This window comes from Eptatretus burgeri, chromosome 8, assembly GCF_056783735.1.
Source record: "Eptatretus burgeri isolate ZD-2024b chromosome 8, Ebu_testis_v1, whole genome shotgun sequence".
In the NCBI taxonomy this organism is placed as follows: domain Eukaryota; kingdom Metazoa; phylum Chordata; class Myxini; order Myxiniformes; family Myxinidae; genus Eptatretus; species Eptatretus burgeri.
In genome coordinates this window covers 26397762-26416692 of record NC_140968.1, presented here as the reverse complement: position 1 = coordinate 26416692, position 18931 = coordinate 26397762, and the positions used below count along the sequence as shown (strand labels likewise).

General features: G+C 48.1%; 1 protein-coding gene across 3 annotated transcripts in view; it reads left to right on the top strand.

Annotated features, from left to right (window-relative positions):
• The window catches only part of GAN (gigaxonin), a 113130-nt gene that overhangs the window by 61695 nt on the left and 32504 nt on the right, over positions 1–18931 (top strand). For all 3 annotated transcript variants that reach the window (XR_015060775.1, XM_085891255.1, XM_085891254.1), the window contains exon 4: positions 350–564. Coding sequence is in view for 2 of the 3 variants with exons in the window: in XM_085891255.1 (XP_085747381.1) it covers positions 350–564 (215 nt within the window). In the remaining variant the exon portion in view is untranslated. The remainder of the gene's footprint in view (positions 1–349; positions 565–18931) is intronic.

The following is an 18931-nucleotide window of genomic DNA, read 5'->3' as shown; positions in this document are numbered from 1 at the left end:
AAAGAAAAGACCAAACACATGCATACACACATGTGTGTGTATGTATGGATGTATCCTCAGGTTTTAATGGCAGAACAAAGGTTTGTTCCAAGCAGGCCATGATCACTTGTCATTCCAGCTTCTTGGATTCATTTATTTATTTATTTATTATTTTACTTTAGTAATCCCAATCGCAACCTTTTTAGAAACGATATCGAACTTGTTCATTTAATCACTATACTGTACACGGAACATGGAACTTGTTTCTTCCAAGGCGAATAATTATTTGGGATCATTGCTTTGTCCTGTCTTATTGCTCAAGTTCAATACGTAAACTGACTGATTTATCTCATGACCATTTCACCCAAAGGTGCATCTGAAGGAAGTTATGGGTGGTGTGTGGCTCGATGCACTGGACACCAAATATCTGCAGGAACAAATGGTACGTGATTCGCTCGTGCGAGATGTGATCACAGAATGCAGGATCCCACTTACGGAAACACGGAGTGGCGTGGCCGTTCTCAACAGCTTCCGGCCACGTGGATATTCCGAGTGCATTGTCACCGCTGGGGGAGAAGACCGCAAGTACGATCTTCCATGCATCCAGCAACATCCAACTGCAATGCATTTATTTATTTATGTCTCTATTAAAATTTGAGGCACTCATGAGGTTTTGCATTTCTATTGTTATTGATCATTTGTTGTATATTTTCAATTCATCACGAAGCCTGGTGTTGGGCTAAACAGTTAAGGTGACAGGTTTAAGATCTTTAGGTCTTGAATTTGAGCCCCTGTTTCACTGTTAAATAACACCAGGTGGGATGACTCAGCCTGTCATCCTTCCGAGGTTGGCAAATAGAGTACCATCTTACTGGTAACAGGGGCACTGTATCAGCGGCACAGCCACACTCCCAGAAATGATGCAACCAGTAGTCACAGGCGACATACGGAATGATGAATTTATCACTGAAATTCAGAAATATCTAATTTTAGTTCCTCGTTACCTTTAATACACATGGTCTGTTCTCACAAATTGTCTTTGTTGTTTGTGTTCCAGAGACATTTCACTTATGTTATGCCCTTGTGGTGGATCACTTTGCTATGAGGCCCAACTTTGAGTCCCCATTCTAACGGGCCATTTGATTGAGTGCTGCCATTTTGTTTGTGCTGGTAAAGAAAGACAGCATAGCAAACATTTGCATTCATGGCATACTGCATCCTAACGAAGTTAAATCACTGAACTATTGAATTGTATTGATTGACCATCCAAATGCACTTCCATTCCTTGATACTAAACAACAAAAATCTGCAGACTTATCCAACAATTGTGAAGGTTCCAGAGCTTGAGTTCCACATAGGCCATACTCACTTCATAGGCTTCATTGCAGTTCTTTAATGTGTGTGTTGGGGAGTAGTTGCTCGGGATTTGCATTGAATTTGTTGTCATGGGAACATGTACAAATATTTTAAATGGGAAAGGATTTATTTTGTTTGTTTTGACAACGCAAGTGCAAAACAATGAATGTTGTTGATTATGCAAGCACAGAGTTGTTGAGCCTGTGTTGTGGCCTTTTGAGTTGCGGTTGTCTGTCACCTCGCTATATTGCATCTCACCTATGTCCGCACTCTGGGATGTTCAGAGTGTGACAAACGTTGTCAGCGTGTGCAGTGTGAGTGCATTGATATAAGCTTTATAGTTTATACCATTTGGGGTGTTCCATGTCAAGTGTACACATTTTTCAGCCAAATTTTGACACCGTCTCAGATGTCACTCTTTTTTGGTGCAAGTGTTTGTATCCACGGTAAAACATTTTTGTCAATTTTCAGACCTGGGGGCCCATTTTAGGGCCCCCCAAAATTTGGGTGCCTCCGGTTGACCCACAATCTTCCAGTGGCCATGTCACAGGTTGTAGTGGTCCGATTTGGATGATCTTGGTATCAAAATGTTCGTAAAAGCGAGATATTTCAAATCGCGTAAAGTGAAATCATTCCGAAACAGTAATTCAAAAAGTTATCGTTTGGGGCGCCCTTTGACCTTGGGCCCCTGCTCCTCAGCCAAACCGATGATCCCGATTTTTTTTTTTTTTTTTCGTGTGAGAATTCCCCTTCATATACTCCAACACCTCAGCATAAATTAAAATGGGATCTCAATGGGTTCAAGTGTGATGATGGTTTTATTGTTCGGGGTCCACATATCACTAATTCTTGATTTGACATTGGGCGACGTTTGCCGTCATCGTTCCAATGACGTCACCTGCTGGCAGGCAACTTCATGTCTGAAATTGACAATCATCATCTCTGGACTATATATATTGTTGTGGTTACCAAATTCGCAAACCACCATTCAGGTCCCTTAGGTGAGATATCTCGGTAAGTACATGTGTAGTTAGGCCCAAACCCGTTGTCTAGTGGGAATACATGTCATTTATGCGTGCTGCGACTCTTCAGGATAGCCGTTTTTCTTTTACTATCTTTATTTTGGGCCAACCGCCATTGTTACCACCACCAACCACAACATCAACCACCCACCGCGGCGCCGCTTCACGTCACACCTCGCAACCGTCGCATCGCCACCGTTCTTGCGCCGCTTGTGGGTACCGGTGTTGGACTCGTGCAGGGCGCGCGCCGAACAGCGTGTACAAAACCACGGATTTTCCACTTCAAAAACGGATCAAAAACGACACACGCCCACTTTTGTTCCGTCCAATCGATGAGCGAGGGTCGATTTGTCCCCGCCTCCAGGGCGTTGGAGGGCGATCGCTATATGCAAATTTATGGATCAAAAAGCATTCACGCCCACTTTTTCTCGGGCCAATGGGGAGCGAGGTGAAAGGTCGAAGGGAGGGGGTCAAAGATGAGAGAGCGAAGCCACGGGGCTGATATAAGCGACCGCGTTCGTCAGTCAAGTGGAAGAGAGTTAAGACTTCGCGGGCGGTGGAGTTGGGAAGAAGAAGCAAGAAGGAGTTGGTCGTCGTCGTGTGCGTTGGAGTCGGAGCAGAGGGGACGGAGCTGTGGAGAGGCGGCGAGGGCAGACGAGGGGGTGCTCGCGTCGTGCAGGGAGCTGCACCCCAGGGAGGCCGACGGCGCGACCTGGCCGAGGTGGAGACGCTCGTCGCGGGACTCGAGGCAGAGTAGAAATCCTCCCTTCCCCGAGCATCAGCAACCCCCTCCTGTTTCCCCCCGCGCTGAGATAGTGCGACCAAGGGGGCCCCTTTCCCACCCCCTACCAGACACTGCCCGCGAGGCCCGCGGAGTTGAGGCACCATCGCCGCTCCGTGTCTCATCACCAGACGGGTAGGCCCGACCCGGTCTCGGCCTCAGGCCCGCCTCATCTTTGAGGGTGTTCTTTTCCTTGGTTTTGGGTATGTGTTGTCGGCGCCGTCTGTGAAGTAAAATTGTATAAGTGTTGCCGTGTGCTCGCGTAATCGGTATTAGATCTGCATTGTCGCATTTGCTTTTTGTGTAAAAATTGCATTGTGTTTCTCTTCTTTTCTATGTGCTTTTGGTGGAATTGAATATGTGTGCTTTCCGTTCGTCGCGAATAAATGTGCTTTGTGTTGAACTGTTTCCCGCTTCGCTTCGTCATTTCCTTCATTGAATCCTCATCTTGCTTCACGTAAAGGGTTGGTAGTGGGCTGAATACGCCCGATAATTAATCGAACCGTCGAGGCCGACGATAACACCGCTCGGTTATCCCGATAGTACGGAACGGGTCGCTTAAGTGGCCCGTGTCCGAAGTCGACCTGCGGCGAGGTGCGATCGCCCGGTCTACCCTCCGTGTGGGTACTTAGGTAGGTCGAATTTGGCGAGCAACCCTATCCCACGCGGGGGCTGATTGGCTCGATCTCGGTGAGACCGAAAGGTCCACCCGTGACTGGTTCCCGGCGTTAGTCCGAGAGGGTCACGACTGGATTGTCCGTCCGGTGGGCGATGTGCCGCGATTCGAGTTACGTGGCCGTCCGCACGCCGGCGGGCGCGAATCCGTAACACTGGTGTCAGGTCGTGCGATACAAATCCATCGCCCTCCTCGCGGCACTGGTATCGGAGAACAGGAAAACGGGCTCTCCTGTCTCCAGCTAAATTCACGGGAATCGGTCCAGGGGTGAGAGAAGCGACCCCCGATTCCCTCCAAATTACGAGCGAGCGAAATTAACCCTTTAAGAGAAGCAAGATGGCGTCTCAAGGCGAGCGGGAGCCGGGGGTATTATAAATGGATGTAGAATGTGTAGGATCCATGGCCCAGGATGGAATGCCCGTGCAGGAACATGAACTCGCCCAACTGAACCCAGAGCCCGAAATGGGTGCGGCAGCGGCCGCGGTGTATGACACCTCCCCCCCCTCCACCAAAACCCTTCCCCAACCCTTGCCGAAACGGCTCAGCTGAGTGCATCCGACATGGCCCAGCTATGCGCCATGCTGGCGGCAATGACAGCGAAAATGGATGCGAATACACAAAAAATGGATGCGAATACACAACAAATGAACGAAAAGATGGATGCGAATACACAACAAATGAACGAAAAGATAGATGCGAATACACAAAAATTGGATGCGAATACACAACAAATGAACGGAATGCAAACAAACATGAAGGAGGAAATGAAAGAGCTACGGGGTGAGACGCAGAACATGGGCCGATGCCTGCAGGCGGGCATGAAGGCCGTGACCAGGGAGCTGGGAATGGCGACTCCACGTGTGGGAGCAAACGAGCTGGAAGGGGGTGCAACGGCTGACAGGCCCGCGGTGGAGGCGGGTAAAAAAATAATTCGGGGGGCGTTTTGGGCGAGGGTCGTGACAGAGGAATCGACGGTGACCAAGAGGGAAAAATTAAATGGGGAGACCAAAATGTGTGAGACGAGACACGAGGTGACGACGACAGAAACTCATAAATGTATAGAGACACGGGAGATAGAAAAAATAGAGGAAAGACTACATGATAATGACAAGGTAAGTGACGCACACACACACACAGAGGTAGTGGAGGATAATGGGGGTGAGCTGGCGGACTGGGTAGAGACCCAGTGCGAGCACCTGGATGGCCTCCTCCAGGAACGAGGGGAGGGAGTATGCCCCCTTGAGGCAAGTCACGACCAGGTGAGTTCGGTCGTGCTTTGCGAGGTTGAGGGGAGGGGTGCTGCGGACAGGTGCACGGAGAGCTTGGGGGGTATAGAGGCCCCGGAGACCCTTGTGGGGACACGAATCCCCAGTGTGGTTGTCCCTGTGTGTGTGGTGCAAGGCGTGAGTGCGTCCCCGTGTGTGGAAGCGACCCCGTGTGTGAGTGGTGTGGTGGCGATGGTGCCGGAGTACGTGCTTCCCAGCACGCCGTGTATGGATGAGGCACCGTGTGTGAGTGTCGCCGTGTGTGTGAATGAGGAACCGCGGGTGAGTGCCCTCGCGTGTGTGAGTGAGGCACGGTGTGTGAGTGAGGCACCGCGGGTTAGTGCCCCCGCGTGTGTGGGTGAGACACCGTGTGTGGATGAGGCACCGCGGGTGAGTGCCCCCGCACGCGTGAGTGAACGGCCGTGTGCAAGGTCGCTGTGTGCAAGGGAGACCGTGTGTGTGAGAGAGCGGTATGTAAGGGAGATGTCGGTTGGCATGCGGGAGCACGCAGCCGCGTCTCCCGGTGTGAGTTTAATGGTGTGGAGTGTGAGCGTCGTAACACGCAGGTGTGCGTGGGTTGAATGGCGACGACGGCGACATGGGAGGAAAGAAAGCCGAGTAGCGGCTGTAGTTGTTTCGGGGACCGTGCCGGGTTCACCCAGCAGTGAGCACGCGGTTCGTGCTGTGCAACGCACGAGACCGCCACGTGCTCGCTTGCGAGAGTGAAGTCCCGGTCCGGAAACGCACGCGGTGGATTTGCCGATCCCGCGGACGGACAAAGTTTAGGCAGGTAAATGGATTTGGACCGGACGGGTTCTCCACGCGATCGTGTGTGTTAAGCTCCAACGGGAAAAGCACATCTGTTCGCGTGGGGAACCCCTCGAGACGTGGGGCTTGTTTTTTTTATGCGCACGGTGACGCCATGGCTGCACGTGGGGTTGGAATCCGGCAGGAGGGGTATCCCTGCCGGATGACCGGCAGGAGGGGTATCCCTGCCGGATGATACCGTCCAAGGAGGGACGAGGAACACGTGCAGCTGCATGACGTCACGGGCAGGTGCAAAGTGCGCGAGTTGCCGCGCTGGTGATGCGCATGGAAAAAAAAAAGAAAAAAAAAAAGAAGCAAGCCTCACTTTCGGGTGCACAGGATTCCTGGGCAAGGGGTGGAAGACCCCCTTACCGGGGCACAGGATGGAAACTAGTTAGGGGGAAGGGTTAGCTTAGTTAGACCGACTTCATGGGGCAGGGGTAAGTCCTCATGGAGTCCGTGGAATGGATTAGTTAGAGGGATTGTAGCCAGATTTAGGTTGGGAAATAAAATGAATTTTTGAGTTAGGAGACAGAGACAGAGTTGTGGATGTGTAGCGGGGACGTAGTTTAGCTACGTTGGTTAAAAGGAACGTGCTATAGTTTAAGGGACGACGAGGGAGCACGAGTTAGTTAGGGGATGCAGAGAGAAGGATGGCAGAGTTCAGTGGTGTGTGTGTTGAAGAGTTGTTGGTGAGTTGTGAGGTGAGTACTTGGTGAGTGAGTGAGGCCAGCGGGTCTGTGTGTATGGAGCGAATGGGGAATGCATGGTGCGATGAGTGATTGGGGGGAGGAGTGACTCCCGCCCAAGGGACCCCGGGGTCAGAGTAAAGTGAGTTAGGGGGTTAGTCAAATTGAAAAATGGAGGTCGTTTTGTTGTTGGTGGGAAAGTAGGCTCGAGACCCCTTTGGAGGGGTGCAGGAGCCCTGTTGACTGGCTTGGGAGCGTGGCTGCGAAAGGTGAGTATCGCTGAGTGGGTACCCCGGGCACCAGGCTAGTCGGCCGTGGTAGGCCAAGGGCCCATGGGGGGCCGGGATAGCGTAGTGGGCACGGGTGCGCCTGCTTGGTGCGGGGGCCCGGGGCGCCATTAGCCGCGTGGGCAGTGTTGTGGGCAAGGGTGACCCAGGGAAAGGGGCCTGGGAAGCCAGCCTGCCACGTGTGCATTTCAGGGGAGGTGCCATGGGGGGCACTCCCCTGTGTTAGGGAGCTGGTAGGCTCGGAGGCAGTGTAGTGCCCGGGGGTGCCATAGCGGGAGATTCGGCAGAGGGTCGTGCCTGCCAAAGGGAGCCACGTGTCCCAGCCATGAGACCGTGTGAGGGCACGGAGAGAAAATTGGGGGGCGAGGCCCGAAATTGTGAGGACACCAACACAGGCGACGGGAATCTGGGTTTATAGAACCAATAGTTTAAGCGAGAGGCGCTTGTTGAAAGCCCCGGGGTAGTTTAACAGTTAAATGGTTAGGGTAGATTAGGAGATGTACCCCTCCGCACCATCCATCCCCTTGCTGTCGTTGTGGGCCGCTGGACCCACTTTGATTATAGATCGCCGAACTCTGGGGAGGCCATTCTGAGGCTTGAGTTGGGCCTCGACACAGGACGTTAGCTCTCCCTTATTCCCCTCCGGGAAGGGAACGTAGGGGTTGGGAGTAGACTAGGTGACAGAATAGGTTAGCCGAACAAAGACGATAAAGGGGGTTAGGGGACGATTTATAGTGGGGAAATAAAAATGAAAAAAAAAAAAACATAAGTTGGGGCTAAATTGGGGTTTGACAAATTAAGGGAGTGGGTACAGACAGTGACAGGCAAGGGCGATAGGTTGGGAGGGAGACAGGTAGGTAGGTCCGAGCCCGCCTTCCAAGTGGCCAGCACCTCCACCAACCTCCACTGAACGGCAAAGGCTGGCCAACTTCATCGGCTGGCCGTGTTTTGCTTCAAGGCGGAGGCCGGCCAACTTCAGCTGGCTGGCTGTTTTTGCTGCAAGGCCTGTGCCGGCTGGATCGTCTGCAGCTGCTGTGCTGCAAGGCCTGTGCCGGCCCACTTCATCGGCAGCTGTTGTGTTGCTGCAAGGCCTGTGCCGGCCGGATCATCTGCAGCTGTGGTACTTCAAGGCCTGTGCCGGCCAGTTCATCTGCGGGCTGTGTTTGCTTGCAGCGGCCTTATTCTGCGGGCTGAGTTTGCCTGCTGCCTTTGCCATGCCATGCCCACTGCCCATGTTCACCAGCCCCGTTCAATTTTTGCTTTACCCCCCCCCCTGTTCATTTCCATGTGCGCCAGGATCCGCAAGGCAACAGTTTGGAAGCTGCGAGAACTGCCCTGTTGGCAGCTACAACACGGGCCTGCAGTGGCGGCCCGTGCACCGTGTTTGTGTCCAACCATTCATCCATCCATTCGTTGTGTTCATTGCATGTGCCACTTGAGCTGGCACGGAGACTGCGTTTGTGCAGCCCATGCATCGTTGTGGTTCACTGTGTTCAGTTCAAAAAGGGAAGGCCTTGGACTGCGTGTGAGCAGCCAGCCACGTTCCCTGTCACCTGCATTGTTTTGAGCCAGAGACTGCATGCGAGCAGCCTGGCTCCCTGCTAACTGCTTTCTTTTTGCAGAGTTCAGTGATCCTGGGCCATGGTTTAGTGTAAAATTTGTAAGTTAAGGTTAAGATGTACTGTAAATATGAGTGCGCCCCCGGCATGTCTGTCTAGCGCCGGCAATTTTATTTAAGTCGTCCGTGTGAGTGAGTTTGTTTAGGTAGTTACGCAGCCCTCAGGTTATTTATTTTGGGGACACGAATACCATGAATGTCGCACTCAGGGATCCGTAGGTAAAATGTACTAGGGGAAAACTACACATGATGGCACACGAGAATTTGACGACTCGGGACGAGTCTGTAAAAAGGGGAGGGGGTAGTGTTGTGGTTACCAAATTCGCAAACCACCATTCAGGTCCCTTAGGTGAGATATCTCGGTAAGTACATGTGTAGTTAGGCCCAAATCCGTTGTCTCGTGGGAATACATGTCATTTATGCGTGCTGCGACTCTTCAGGATAGCCGTTTTTCTTTTACTATCTTTATTTTGGGCCAACCGCCATTGTTACCACCACCAACCACAACATCAACCACCCACCGCGGCGCCGCTTCACGTCACACCTCGCAACCGTCGCATCGCCACCGTTCTTGCGCCGCTTGTGGGTACCGGTGTTGGACTCGTGCAGGGCGCGCGCCGAACAGCGTGTACAAAACCACGGATTTTCCACTTCAAAAACGGATCAAAAACGACACACGCCCACTTTTGTTCCGTCCAATCGGTGAGCGAGGGGCGATTTGGCCCCGCCTCCAGGGCGTTGGAGGGCGATCGCTATATGCAAATTTATGGATCAAAAAGCATTCACGCCCACTTTTTCTCGGGCCAATGGGGAGCGAGGTGAAAGGTCGAAGGGAGGGGGTCAAAGATGAGAGAGCGAAGCCACGGGGCTGATATAAGCGACCGCGTTCGTCAGTCAAGTGGAAGAGAGTTAAGACTTCGCGGGCGGTGGAGTTGGGAAGAAGAAGCAAGAAGGAGTTGGTCGTCGTCGTGTGCGTTGGAGTCGGAGCGGAGGGGACGGAGCTGTGGAGAGGCGGCGAGGGCAGACGAGGGGGTGCTCGCGTCGTGCAGGGAGCTGCACCCCAGGGAGGCCGACGGCGCGACCTGGCCGAGGTGGAGACGCTCGTCGCGGGACTCGAGGCAGAGTAGAAATCCTCCCTTCCCCGAGCATCAGCAACCCCCTCCTGTTTCCCCCCGCGCTGAGATAGTGCGACCAAGGGGGCCCCTTTCCCACCCCCTACCAGACACTGCCCGCGAGGCCCGCGGAGTTGAGGCACCATCGCCGCTCCGCGTCTCATCACCAGACGGGTAGGCCCGACCCGGTCTCGGCCTCAGGCCCGCCTCATCTTTGAGGGTGTTCTTTTCCTTGGTTTTGGGTATGTGTTGTCGGCGCCGTCTGTGAAGTAAAATTGTATAAGTGTTGCCGTGTGCTCGCGTAATCGGTATTAGATCTGCATTGTCGCATTTGCTTTTTGTGTAAAAATTGCATTGTGTTTCTCTTCTTTTCTATGTGCTTTTGGTGGAATTGAATATGTGTGCTTTCCGTTCGTCGCGAATAAATGTGCTTTGTGTTGAACTGTTTCCCGCTTCGCTTCGTCATTTCCTTCATTGAATCCTCATCTTGCTTCACGTAAAGGGTTGGTAGTGGGCTGAATACGCCCGATAATTAATCGAACCGTCGAGGCCGACGATAACACCGCTCGGTTATCCCGATAGTACGGAACGGGTCGCTTAAGTGGCCCGTGTCCGAAGTCGACCTGCGGCGAGGTGCGATCGCCCGGTCTACCCTCCGTGTGGGTACTTAGGTAGGTCGAATTTGGCGAGCAACCCTATCCCACGCGGGGGCTGATTGGCTCGATCACGGTGAGACCGAAAGGTCCACCCGTGACTGGTTCCCGGCGTTAGTCCGAGAGGGTCACGACTGGATTGTCCGTCCAGTGGGCGACGTGCCGCGATTCGACTTACGTGGCCGTCTGCACGCCGGCGGGCGCGAATCCGTAACAATATATATATATATATATATATATATATATATATATATATATATATATATATACATACATACATACATACATACACACACACACACACACACACACACACACACACACACACACACACACACACACATACACACACAGTGGTGCCCCCAGAATCCGAATTTAATTCGTTCCAAGAGGCTATTCGGATTCCAAAACTATTTTCCCAATAAGAAATAATAGAAAGTGAATTAATCCATTCCTGGACCCCAAGAAAACCCACTTTCAAGACACTTTCAACTGAAATTACCCATGTTTAAGGTGAAATAAGATGAGTAGATGACCTTTTCTGGGTCATGAATCTTTTTCCAAGCCTGGGGGATGAGCAGGAGCGTTGTCGCTTCTTCCATCAGGTCTGGATGCAGCTCTGGCCTATCACTGGCCATTGGGATCCAAAACGTAAACTGTTCAGCCTGGTGGAGGTATGTAATTAACCATGAAGCACCAAATGGTGTTTTATATCCCAGTACACTCTGTGGAGACACAAACGTGCCATTTTCACCGCACGGTTCCACGGGAGAGAATCAAGAGGTGAAGCGATTGGGTGACGCGGCGTGACGTCACTACCATGCTCGCGAAAAACGTTGAGTTTGTTGAAGCCGATTCGTCAGAGGGTTCATTGAATGAGTTCGCTTCACGACGGGTTTTCGCGCTTTTATCGCTTCTTTATTTTTCAGAATCCTCCACACGGTCGATTTCGGCAGCTCGAACATGGCAGCGAGATCAGACACATGCGTACCACTCTCATGCTTAGCAATAAGTTCTTTCTTCAACTCGATTGTCGTTCTCACGAACTTCCTCTAATTCCTATTTGCTTCACTGCTCTTCTTGGGTGCCATGGTGAATGCACAAGGGTGATAATTGAAAAAAAATGCACAAATCAAGGTGAAAACACGAGGGAAAGTAGCGATCGACACACGAGAGATGCTTTCACGAGTACTTCCACTGCCGAACTGAATGAACAGGCGGGGGAGACGCACGTGAACAAACATGAACGCCACCTTGTGTTCGGTTTTCGAAAATGTGTTCGGTTTTTAGGGCAAAATTTTCTCGAAAAAATTGTTCGGATTCCAATTTGTTCAAACAATGGGGCGTTCGGATTCTGGGGGCACCACGGTATACATATATATATATATATATATATATATATATATATATATATATATATACATATTTTATATATATATATACATATTTTATATATATATATATATTTATATATATATATATATATATATATATATATATATTTATATATATATATATATATATATATATATATATATATATATATATATATATATATATATATATATATATATATATATATATATATATATATATATATATATATATAAAATGAGGCGCCGCGAGTTGGAGTGATGTAAGGGAGACATCAGCCATTTTGGAGTTAATGCCATATAGCACTATTTTCACCCTTACCCTTCATCCGAGCCTATCATAATCATATCATTAAAAAATATTGCTTACATCACTCCTCCTCATGGGGCCTCATATATATTGCATCATTTGCGAAAAATTATTCTGCCTATTGCATCTATTGATTTTTAAGTGAATATTATTTGTATAAGCATCGTCGAATTAAGTTATAAATGGGCTAATATCAGTTTTTGCATATTTTGCAGTAAGCATGGCGACTGAAGATCGAAAGGAGTTCCGAAAATACTGTTGCGATCCATTCAGCTGCCATAAAATGAAACAACGAAAAGATCTTCGCAAGATGTCAAATGATATATTGATGAAATTTTCTTCAAAGGTGAAAAAAGATGACAGATTTTGTACTCTGTGCAGGCAAAAACTTTCTCAGTTGTCACCAGAGTGTATTGAAGAATCATCTTCGACCAGTTAGAAATTATCATCAGAAGGTACTATCGAAGGCATTGCAGAATCTATTTCGACAGATGAGGACGAGGAGGTTTTTGAGCAAGAAGCAGAAGTTGACTTATTAAACCAGTCGTTTTCGATGATAGGCGAAAGCCCATTCGACAAACGAAAGGCGGAAAGGAACCCAGGGTATGTTCCTGAAAAGCGAAATAAAGTGGAAGATTCTGTGCGAAAGAAATTAGAACTAGTTGCTGGACCAAGCACTGCAGAGAAAACACAAAATACAGCGTCAAAATGTGATGAAAACTGCATGCCAGACGTGATCAAAAGCCTGAAAGAAAAATACGTTGTTTTGAGCCGTTCAGAGCAAACACGTATACTGACAATATTTGCTAGGAATATGAGCATCAGAGGGATGAGTGAATTCAGTTGGTCCCAAAGAATGGCTTTGCAAGCCAAAAATTTAGAGAAAGAAAATGGTATGCTATCGTCTCCAAATCCCAAACAGGGTAAAATATTGCCTGACGAAGTGAAATCCACCGTAACCGAATTTTACCGAAGTGATGAAGTCAGCCGAATAATGCCGGGAAAAAAGGACTGTGTGGTGGTCAGGAATGAACATGGAAAAGACAAAATTCAAAAGCGCCTGGTACTAAACAATCTCAAGGAACTGTTTCAGAAATTCAAAGAGAAGAACCCTGGCTTGAAAGTTGGATTCGCGAAGTTCACCATGCTCTGTCCCTCGGAGTGTGTCCTGGCCGGTTCAGGTAGTACACACAGTGTATGTGTATGTACGATACATCAAAATGTGAAACTCATGTTTGGTTCCAAAATGCCACAGATAGCCGAACTTCCTAGCTATCATCATGTGATAGCATGCGTAGTTTGTAACCAAGCACAACCGGCATGGTATTTCAGAAGTTGTGAAGTTGCCCATCAATTGGAGACTTGAAAACCGAACTACTGAGTGCTTATGAACTAGAGGATATTGATGAAATTCAGTTGAAACGGTGGACATCCACCGACAGATCTGAACTGAGCTCCATGGTCCTGTCTTTGGAAGAATTCATTAATCAATTCTGTGAACGCGTGGTGAAATTAGTGAGACACGATTTCATTGCCAAGGCCCAACCTCAGTTTCTGAAAAATAAGAAAGATGAAATCGGTGAAGGAGAATTTGTCATTATTGGAGACTTCTCAGAGAACTATTCGTTTGTCATACAGGATGCGGCCCAAGGATTCCATTGGAACTGCTCTCAAGGGACAATTCACCCCTGGGTTTACTATTTCAAATCGGACTATGGCAAATTAAACCACGATTCGTTCACGATTATATCAGAATGCAATACTCACGACGTTGTCTCAGTCCACCTCTTCCAAAGAATGCTCATTGAACACTTGAAATCTAGCTTTGGAAATGTAAAGAAACTTTATTTCTCAGACGGTTGTGCTGGCCAATGTAAGAATTGCAAAGCCTTCATAAACAATTGTCGTCACAAATCAGAGTATGGTATTGACGCAGAATGGCATTTTTTTGCCACAAATCATGGCAAGGGCCCTTCAGATGGCGTGGGAGGTACAGTCAAACGAGAAGCAACACGTGAGAGCCTGCGTAGACCTTACGACAGTCAAATTATTTCTCCAAAAGATCTTTTCACCTTTGCTGAAAATGGTTTGAATGAAATGAAGTTCGGTTACGGGACCCAAGAGGCGTATGACGAGGAAGAAAGAAATCTGGAAGAAAGGTTAAAAACGGCCAAAACCAGAGCTGGAACTCAAAAACTTCATGCTTTCATCCATATTTCTGAAACTGCTCTTGAAGTACGCGAATTCAGCCTTAGCGAGGAACACCGTATTAAGTCAGCTATTTCAAAATCTACACCAACTTTTAACGGGAAACTCTCAGGTTATGTCATAGTGCACTATTGATGGAAAATGGTGGCTTGCCTGCATCATGGAAGCCTTTCAGGATGCTCGTGAAGTGAAAGTGAATTTTCTTCATCCAAACAGGGCCGCAAATAGTTTCTTTTTTCCTGCCATTGAAGATCACTGCATTTTAGTCATTTCTGATATACTTCTTTCCGTAGAACCAAAAACTGCTACAGGTAGAACCGACACAATCAGTAAAAAAGAAACACAGCTGTCAAATAAAACATTGGTTGGCAAAGATTCTTGACTATAACATGATAGGAAAAACTCTGAATCGTACTAGTATCGCTTCCAGTTCCTGCATGTGCATGTGGAAAGTTTATGTTCAATATACTGATATAATGTATTGGAAATCTTGTGTTCAAATATTGTGCTATGTATTGTGGCGTATTGTGTCTCCAGCACCCGAGTCCCCCAACATAAATCTTTGCCATGCGTGAACCCATTGGGATCCCATTTTCATTTATGCTGAGATGTTGGAGTATATGAAGGGGTGTTGTCATACGAAAAAATCGGGACCCATCGGTTTGGCTGGGGAGCGGGATCCCAAGGTCAAAGGGCGCCCCAAACTATAACTTTTTGAATTACTGTTTCAAAGTGATTTACTTTAGGAAATTGGAAAGATCTCACTTTTACGAGCATTTTGATACCAACATCAGCCAAATCGGACCACTACAACCTATGCTATGGCCTCTGGAAGATTGTGGGGCAGCTGGGGGCGCCCATATTTGGGGGGCCCCTAAAATGGGCCCACAGGTCTAAAAGTTGGTATTTTGAGTTTTTTCACCCAAGTGAATAAATGACCAACATATGGGGAGAAAATGAGGTATTAGTGTCGGGAGGGTGTGTACACTTGACATGGAATGCCCCATTTTGTTTAAAACCACACACAGTGGAACAGCAACATTCAAGTTTTTGTGGCACCACAATCCAGTAATTATGGCACGATTCTACCTGGAAGTTGTGCTATGAAGGAGGACATTAAGTGAACAGGTGTGCAGATACCTCGACATGTACATTGGCTTATTTGTTTAATAAAATAAAATCTAAGACTCTTGCAAGATCACTCTCAGGACAAATTGCATTCATAGACATCGATCGGTGTGCTTTTCCATGACTTGCAAGGACATTGGTAGACATTGGACAAATTTGTCTGTTTTTGAACCTGGGTTTCCCACATCACAAACCAGGGGTTCAGATTGGAATAGCAACAGGCCAATCTGAAAAAGACATCATCACCATTCTAATATTTATCGTGATCTATCCACAAGGGAACGCTCCGCTTCAGCAGAGTCATTAAAATGACATTTTTTATCCGTTATATTGATTTGAGTGAGTTTAAATTTGTATGCAAGGCCAAATTTGGTCCTGTGTTCGACCCGAGATGAGGTCACGTTCTCTGGGTACATCTTGGGCACCACCCTCTGTATGCTGGGTTAGTGCAAGGAAGCTTTCATCAGCATATCTTGCAAGAGTGAAACCTCAGTCATTAGTGGAACATTTGCAAGAGCATATAAATGATCGTGCAGCATGAGTTCAAAAGCTTTATGTGCAATGGAGGACATGTAGTGGTTATGGATTGGGAGAGGTTGGGAGGGGGGTTGAGGGGAAACTCAAAGCCAATCATGATATTGATTTAATGATACAAGTGAAAACCTGATGAATGTTGACAAATTATTTTTCCCTTTGGATATGGCACGAGCTCCATTTTTATACGCCACACGATGGCAACGATTGTTCATGTATTTATTGATTTATTTAGACTGTAATTAACAACAGTGGCATGCTTTCTCTGCGATATTTATGAGTATTAACAGGAAAAATGAAAGCAAAGCATTTGATTTATTCAAAATGTATTTCCTTTTCCAGAGTTGGATGTACTGTACAATGCAGTACTTCCAAAAGTTGTTGAATGAGGAGAATGGGATAAAGAGGTGGACAGCAGGAAAGTAGAAGCAGCAGAGGATGATAATATCTGATGAAGAGGTTAGGTAAGCTGTTAAATAAATTAAAGAAAGGTAAAACAGCATGACCAGCTGGTGTTGTGGTTGAGATGGAGAAGGCAGCCTGAAGAGTTGGGAGTAAACTGGATGACTGAGTTGTGTAGGATGATATGGAGGAACGGACGTTGGATGGACAGTATAATTGTACCTTTTTTATGGTTGAAAGCTGACCCACAACTTCCTTCATCATACAGAGGGGTGAAGCTATTGTAGTAAGCATTGAAGATATTTGAGGTTATTAAGAGTTGTTGTCAATTTCGATGAAAAACAATTTGTGGAAGGTTGATGATAGATTCAATCTTTATAGTGACGTAGATACAAGAGAAGTACTTGGCAAAGAAGAAGTTATATTGTTGTGGGGCCGGATCTCGGTGGCGAGCACGACTGCTAGGGGGAGCAGTAGAGTCAGCTCCACCGAACACCCGGAATTTAGGTCGTACCTTTCAGATAAATCCGAAAGGTCACGGGTCCCTTATCGGATTGAAGATCGCCAATAAGTCGACCATGTGGGGTAGGGTCAATTGCCAATTTCAATATACTGTACCTAATTATCCACGTCGTCAAACTACCGGGGAAATTCACCCTCGGCAGGATCTGCACGATCCAGGCCGTTACCGAACCGGATCCGAGGCGTACTCCGAGCGGAGAGTACCAGAACCCTGCCGGCCAATTGCACGATTACGGCAACAATGAGGCCTCCTAATTCCCGTTCGCAGCGTGGCAAACCAATGATAGAAAGGACAAGGACGAGCTGGGACATTCAACAAGAAGGGATTTATTTACAATGGGGGGAAGGGAACACGCAAGTAAGCAGAGCTAACCGAATAAAAGGCAGGCAATATACAATGATCAAAAGAAAGCACTTACACAATTCTACTTGAAGACTGGCCCACAAACAGACACACACACCCCAAAGCAAATGATGGCCGCGGCCTTAATTGATACCCCCAGCTCAGAGGGAAGGTGAGCTGGAGGTAAGGATGCCAGCTTGGACCTTCCCGCCTCGTGCGGCCCTTGACGATCCGGATCGGCGGGACTCGAACCCGCAACTCGATGCCACTGCAAGCATCGGGTACGGAGGGCAGCGTTGGGCTCCGGTACGCGATGAGACAGCGAGCGCCAGCAGACAAGACAGGCAAGTGATTCTTGGCGGGATAGACTCGCAGGTAGGCGATCCTCTGCGGGACAGGCTCAAGGGAAAAAAAATACAGGACCTCCTCGCGCACACCCCACGCTTCTCTTCACCCCCCCCCCCCCCGCGATGCAACTCGCTTCCGGATTGGCTGGTTCATCTCAGGCGATCCGCTCGCCGATCGCAATTCGTCTGGGGGGGGGGCGTGGCGAGCATCCTCGCGGCCCGTCCCCCCTGAGAGGCATTCCTCCTTCTTCGGGCGACGTTCCTCCACATTGGCTGGAACGCGGCGTACGTCGCTTGCACTTTGCCCATTGGCTGAAGGCAACACTTCTTGCTCGACCCTGGAGCGGAGCCAATGCGTCGGTTGCCAATGGAACTCCGCCCAAGGCGCTCGGCATGTATGCACATCGGAAAGGCCGATGGTGGAAGGAAGCCAGCCAGGGAGGATGCCGTTGTTGTTGTTGGGGAATATAAGAAACTGACTACAAAATAACTCACAGCACACATACACTTAATTCCCATTAGACATAGGGGAAAGGGAGCAATCTATCCACATTTACTTAACGAAATAACTGACCTATGGCGACCTGAATGTTGAGTGCTCATGGCTGCCAGATTCGTAACAATATTATGTGTTTGTAGATCTTGAGAAGATATATGATAGAGCATCAAAGGTAGTTGTGCAAGGGGAACTGAGGAGATGGGGAGTTACAGAGGATTTGGTGAGATTCGTTTTTTGAGACTAAGAGCATCAGAAGAACTGGTAGAGGATGCACAGTCATTTGAAGTGAAAGTAGGTTTACATCAGACATCAGAGATCAGTGTTGAGCCCGTTTGTTTGTGTACTCATTCTAGAAGAGTTTACAAAGGTGAGGGTCGGATACCCGTGGGAACTATTATATGCAGATGACTTGGTCTTGACAACAAAAACAGAATTAGAAGTAATGGAGATGTTTCATAGTTGGAAGGAAGCAATGCTGTATTTGGGATCGAGGGTGAATTGAGATAAGATGAAACTGATGGTGACTCGTGAAGAAGAGTGGGAAATAGCCCTGTAGGACTTGTGGTAGGGAAGTAGAGTCAAATTATATTCAGTCAGTGTGTGTCTTGTAAAAAGGTGGTATCAGAGGAAAATACAGGAGCATTAAAGGAATTTTGGGTATCGTGGCTGGCAGTTTCAGATGCATGAGCACATTACCCGAAGCACATCACCCCCCTTCAGACACACACACACACACACACACACACACACACACACACACACACACACACACACACATACACATACACATACACATACACATACACATACACATACACATACACATACACATACACATACACATACACATACACATACACATACACATACACATACACATACACATACACATACACATACACATACACATACACATACACATACACATACACATACACATACACATACACATACACACAACCACACACAACCACACACACATAATTATATTTTTACTGTGAGTAAACTTACACATTCAAA